The sequence below is a fragment of the Chiloscyllium plagiosum genome, chromosome 25 (assembly GCF_004010195.1).
Source record: "Chiloscyllium plagiosum isolate BGI_BamShark_2017 chromosome 25, ASM401019v2, whole genome shotgun sequence".
NCBI classification, from domain to species: domain Eukaryota; kingdom Metazoa; phylum Chordata; class Chondrichthyes; order Orectolobiformes; family Hemiscylliidae; genus Chiloscyllium; species Chiloscyllium plagiosum.
The window spans coordinates 52,515,739-52,521,738 of NC_057734.1; the positions used below are offsets into that span (position 1 = coordinate 52,515,739).

The 6,000-nt window shown below is 44.7% G+C and overlaps 1 protein-coding gene across 5 annotated transcripts in view; it reads right to left on the reverse strand.

Annotated features, from left to right (window-relative positions):
• The window catches only part of smpd4 (sphingomyelin phosphodiesterase 4), a 72,113-nt gene that overhangs the window by 10,335 nt on the left and 55,778 nt on the right, over positions 1–6,000 (reverse strand). For all 5 annotated transcript variants that reach the window (XM_043716212.1, XM_043716211.1, XM_043716210.1 and 2 more), the window contains one exon: positions 2,297–2,533. In XM_043716212.1, the coding sequence (XP_043572147.1) occupies positions 2,297–2,533 (237 nt within the window). The remainder of the gene's footprint in view (positions 1–2,296; positions 2,534–6,000) is intronic.

Sequence of the window (6,000 nt, forward strand, 5' to 3'; positions counted from 1 at the left end):
AGTAGGACTCTCCTTTAGATCTGAAAGGAGATGGAGAGAGAGGTTTTATGCTTCTGCACAGAGGGGAGGAATTTGAACAGCGGGTGACAATGCCCAGAACAAAACAAAGGCGGTGATAGTGATAAAGGAGTGACATAGATGAACTATAGGTGTACAGGTCGTTCTGGTATAATGTGTGTTATACCAATGTGAATTGGCTATAATGTGATTGACAAATTGTTAATTCCAGATTTAACATTATTAATCAAATTAAAATTCTACTATCTGCAGTGCTGGGATTTGAATGATGGCCCCAGACTATTAGCCTGGGCCTCTGGATTACTGATACAGCAATATTACCAACGCACTACTTTCTTGCCTTAATGAATTCAACCTTTAAGATGGAGCTGAGGAAGAATTTCTTCTCTCAGAGGCTGGTGACTCTTTGGAATTCTCCACCACAGAGGGCTGTGGAAGCTCAATCACTGAGCAGGTTCAAGGCAGAAATTGATAGGTTTCTGGAGATTAACGACAAAGGGATATGGAGATAGTGAAAGAAAGAGGCATTGAGGTGTCTTGAAAAATTATTAAAATACAGCAGAGAGACACTCTGAATCCATGACCGCATCATCTACAGAGCAGTCATGGTCCCCAGCCTCTGAAATGCATCAGAATCATGCACCACGTACAGCAGACCCCTCAAATCTCTGTATAGTTATAACCAGCACTGCCTTTTTCAAAATCCAACAAATTCACTGGCAGGTTAGGTGTACCAACTTGAGTGGCCTCTCCCAGATCAATATGCCCAGTATCAAGGCACTGGTCACTCACGATTGCCAGGATTGGGGGAGGGAACATTGTTTATGTGCTGGCACAACACTGACGAAACAAGTGCTCTACTCCAATACTCTCAACAGTAAGTGATCACTAGGTGGTCAGAGGAAATACTACAAGACACCCCAAAAACTCCCCTAAACAACTGCAACACCTTTACCAATATATTGGAATTACTTGTCCTGGAAGGCACAAACTGGAGAAGAAACGTCTGCAAAAGCAGCAATCACTTTCAGCATCACCAAGTAGAGCAGCTGGAAACCAGGGGTAAGCAGCCTGTCTCCTCAAACAACACTGCCCTGCCAGAGGCAGAGTCAACAATTCCAGGAGTGGACCATACTTCCACTGCAGGGCGGTATGATGGCTCAGTGCTGCCTCGCAGCACCAGGGACCTGGGTTTGACCCCAGTCTCAGGCAACTGCCCATGTGGAGTTTGCATGCTCTCCCCATGTCTGCGTGGGTTTCAGCCGGCTGCTCCTGTTTCCTCCCATAGTCCAAAAATGTGCACATTAGATGGATTGGCCACGCTAAATTACACTGTGTTCAAGGATATGCAGGCTCGGTGGGTTAGCCATGGAAAATGCAGGGTTACAGGGATAGGGTAGGGGGATGGTTCTGTGTGGGATGCTGGTTGGAGGGTTGATGTGGACTTCTTGGGCCATATGGACTGTATCCACACTGTAGGGATTCTTAAGTGGAAACAACTCATCCTCAGCCATGAGAGATTGTTGAAGAAGAATGATCAAGTCTGAAAATCCTTTACTAGCTTGTGTCTTCTACCAGCCTGACTTCCAGAGGAGATATCTGTCTGGGATGCAGGTTTCCTGAACCTGAATTCCACTTTATGCACTGAGCTGGGAAGCAGATTGAAAAAAATCAAATCAATCCTTCCTCCATACCTGCCTATAACCAAAGCTTCCTAGATAAAGGTAGAGGTTTTGATATAGCACAAGTGAAGGGATTGAATTGGGAGTGTGCATAGAAATATATTTCCATTATCTAAACCACAAACCACAACTGTTCACTTGCAGTTCATTTCCCCAAAATGTTTTGGACATAACGGAACTGCAGTTCATAGGGCAAAGGATGTTTGGTTGCTAGGTGATTCGTGTTGGTGCCTAGGGCAAGGGAAAACAGTCTGACTCTTGGCCTCTGTAAGTAGTCCAACGGTGTAGAAACTTCCAACAGGTAAACAAGGGAAGGCGTCTCATTTTAGAACATCTCCAGTTGCCCTCCAGGCACCCCCACAGCTCTCTAATAGTGGTACTGGCCTGATACGTAAACACATTCATCAGAATTTGATTTCCTCCCCAGCATCTCCATAGCCAGAGATCTCAAAGATCATACAGTTAGAACTCCCTCTGCACCCGAGGGTTGTAACAGCAATGCAAGATTAGCAGAGGAACCAAACCCACCAATTTAGTCTGTATCCTGAGCAAAGTCTCACTCAAATCAATTCTAACATTCAAAATATGAAACTTACTTTGAACACTAAACACAAGTACTCCAGTGATCTTTCAAGGTACTCATCAGTTTTCCGTATCTCATCAGGTCCCAAGTCATCCAGGTCACTGCCTCCGAAAGTTGAGGTGTTGAAATCATAGGTGGTCAGGCCCAATAAGGACATGAGCGACTGGCCTGTCGATTGTTCGGCTGTGTGATCAGAGATTGATTTTGCTGTCTGCTTGGCCTGTGCTATTAAATGGGCCAGTTTCAGAACCTATGGAAGAATGAGCCAGTAATTCAGATAGATATAAGCTTTCCACCTACCCTGACTGTAAATATCAGCTCAACTAATTCAGCAGGGCGATGGAAACTGTCGCTCCAGTGTATACAGAAGTTTGAGAACAGTGAGGTCATGAATAAGGTTTCAAGGTCACAGGTGTGTACCAGCAGGCAGGGAGGTGGTTCGAAGTAAGTCCACATCAAAGCCAGATGCATCCGGAATAAGCTGGGTGACCTTGCAGCATGGGTTGGTATCTGGGACTTCAATGTTATGACCATTTCAGAGACATGGATAGACCAGGAACAGGAATGGTGTTGCAGGTTCCAGGGTTTAGATGTTTAAGGAAGATCAGGGAAGGTGGTAAAAGAGGGAGATATGTGATACTGTTAGTCCAGGACAGTATTACAGTGGCAAGCATTTGAGGACTCGTCTACCGAAGTACTGTGAGCTGAGATTAGAAACAAGAAAGGAGAGGTCACCCTGTAGGGAGTTTTCTATAGGCTTCCGAATAGTTCCAGAGACATAGAGGAAAGGATTGCAAAGATGATTCTGGATAGGAGCGAGAGTGACAAGATAGTTTCCAAATATTGACTGGAAATGCTATAATTCAAATGTTTTAGATGGGTCAGTTTTTGTCCAATGTGTGCATGAGGGTTTCCTGACACAGCATTTGATAGGCCAAAAAGAGGTGAGGCCTCATTGGATATGGTATTAAACCTGGCCAGGTGTTACATTTGGAGGTAGTTGAGCACTTTGGTGATAGTGACCACAGTTTGGTTACATTTACTTTAGCGATGGAAAGGATTAAATATATACTGCAAGGCAAGAGTTATACCTGGGTGCAATCAGGCAAAATTTAGGATGAGGAAGGAAACTGCAGGGGCTGGAGCTTGTTCAATGAAGAACTGCCGTGTGTGTTTGATAAATATGTACCTGTCAAGCAGGGAGGAAGCAGTCGAGTGAGGGAACCAGGGTTTACTAAAGAAGTTGAATCTCTTCCTTGTTAAGAGGAAGAAGGAGGCTTATGTTAGGATGAGATGTGAAGGATCAGTTAGAGGGCATTTGAGAGTTACAAATTAGCCAGGAAGGACCCAAAGAGAAAGCTAAGAGGAGCCAGGAGGGGACATGAGAAGTCTTTGGCAGGTAGGATCGAGGAAATCCCTAAAGCTTTCTATAGGTATGTCAGGAATAAAAGAACAACTAGGGTTAAGATTAGAGCCAATCAAGGACAGTAGTGGAAAATTGTGCATGGAGTCCAAAGGGGTAGGAGAGATGCTAAATGAATATTTTTCATCAGTATTGACATAGGAAAAAGACAATGTTGTCGAGGAACATACTGAGATACAGGCCACTAGACTAGACGGGATTGAGGTTCATAAGGAGGTGGTGTTAGCAATTCTGGAAAGTGTGAAAATAGATAAGTCCTCTGGGCCAGATGGGATTTATCCTAGGATTCTCTGGGAAGCCAGGGAGGAGAATGTCAAGCCTTTGGCTTTGATCTTTATAACGTCATTGCCTACAGGAATAATGCCAGAAGACTGCAGGATAGCAAAAAGGGAGTGGAGACAACCCTGGTAATTATAGACCAGATTCGGAGATGCCGGTGTTGGACTGGGGTGTACAAAGTTAAAAATCACACAACACCAGGTTATAGTCCAACAGGTTTATTTGGAAGCACACTAGCTTTCGGAGCGACGCTCCTTCATCAGGTTTAATTGGAAACTAGTGTGCTTCCAATTAAACCTGTTGGACTATAACCTGGGGTTGTGTGAATTATAGACCAGTGAGCCTCCCTTTGGTTGTGGGTAAAGTGTTGGAAAGGACTATAAGAGATAGGATTTATAATCATCTAGAAAAACTAATTTGAGTAGGGATAGTCAACACAGTTTTGTGAAGGATAGGTCATGCCTCATAAACGTCTTTGAGAAGGTGACCAAACAGGTGGGTGAGGGTGAAGCAGTTGATGTGTATATGGATTTCAGTAAGGTGTTTGATAAGGTTCCCGATGATAGGTTATTGCTGAAATTATGGAGACATGGGATTGAGAGTGATTTAGCAGTTTGGATCAGAAATTGGCTAGCTGAAAGACAGTGGGTGGTGGTTGACGGAAAATGTTCAACCTGGAGTTCAGTTACTGTTGTTTGTCATTTTTTTAAATAAATGACTTGGATGAGAGTGTAGAAGGACAGGTGAGTAAACTGGCAGAGGGACATAGATTAGCTGCAGACCTGGTCTGAGAGGTGACAAATTTAGTTCAATGCAGAAAAAAGTGTGAGGCGATTAACTTTGGAATGAGTAACAGGAATACAGAGTACTGGGCTAATAGTAAGATTCTTGGTAGTGTAGATGAGCAGAGAGATCTCGGTGTCCATGTGCATAGATCCCTGATGGCTGCCACCCAGGTTGATAGGGTTGTTAAGGCAGCCAATGGTGTGTTAGCTTTTATTGGTAGAGGGACTGAGTTTCAGAGCCATGAGGTCGTGTGGCAACTGTACAAAACTCTGGAGTGGCCAAATTGCGTACAGTTCTGGTCGCCACATTTTCGAAAGGATGTAGAAGCATTGGAAAGGGTGCATGGAGGTTAGGTCTTAAGAGGAAAGGCTGAGGGATCTGAGGCTGTTTTCGTTAGAGAGGAGGAGGTGAAGAGGTGACTTAATTGAGACATATAAGATAATCAGAGGGTTAGATAGGGTGGACAGTGAGAGCCTTTTTCCTCAGATGATGATGGCTAGCATGAAGAAACATAGCTTTAAATTAAGGTGTGATAGATGTAGGATAGATGTCAGAAGTAGCTTCTTTACTCAGGGAGAGTGGTAAAGGCATGGAATGCCCTGTCTGCAACAGTAGTGGACTCGCCAACATTAAGGGCATTTAAATGGTCACTGGATAGACATGATTACTTACAGTGTGGAAACAGGCCCTTCGGCCCAACAGGTCCACACCGACCCTCCGAAAAGCAACCCACCCAGACCCATTCCCCTACATTTACCCCTTCACCTAACACTACAAGCAATTTAGCTCGGCCAATTCACCTGACCTGCACATTTTTGGACTGTGGGAGGAACCCGGAGCAAACCCACGCAGACACAGGGAGAATGTGCAAACTCCACACAGACAGTTGACTGAGGCAGGAATTGAACCTGGGTCTCTGGCGCTGTGAAGCACCAGTGCTAACCACTGAGCCACCATATGGATGATAATGGAATAGTGTAGGTTAGATGGGCTTTCGATTGGTTTCACAGGTCGATGCAACATCGAGGGCCAAAGGGCCTGTACTGCTCTGTAATGTTCTACATAGAACATAGAACAATACAGCACAGAACAGGCCCTTCAGCCCACGATGTTGTGCCGAACATTTGTCCTAGCTTAAGCACCCATCCATGTACCTATCCAATTACCGCTTAAAGGTCACCAATGATTCTGACTCTGCCACTCCCACAGGCAGTGAATTCCATGCCCCA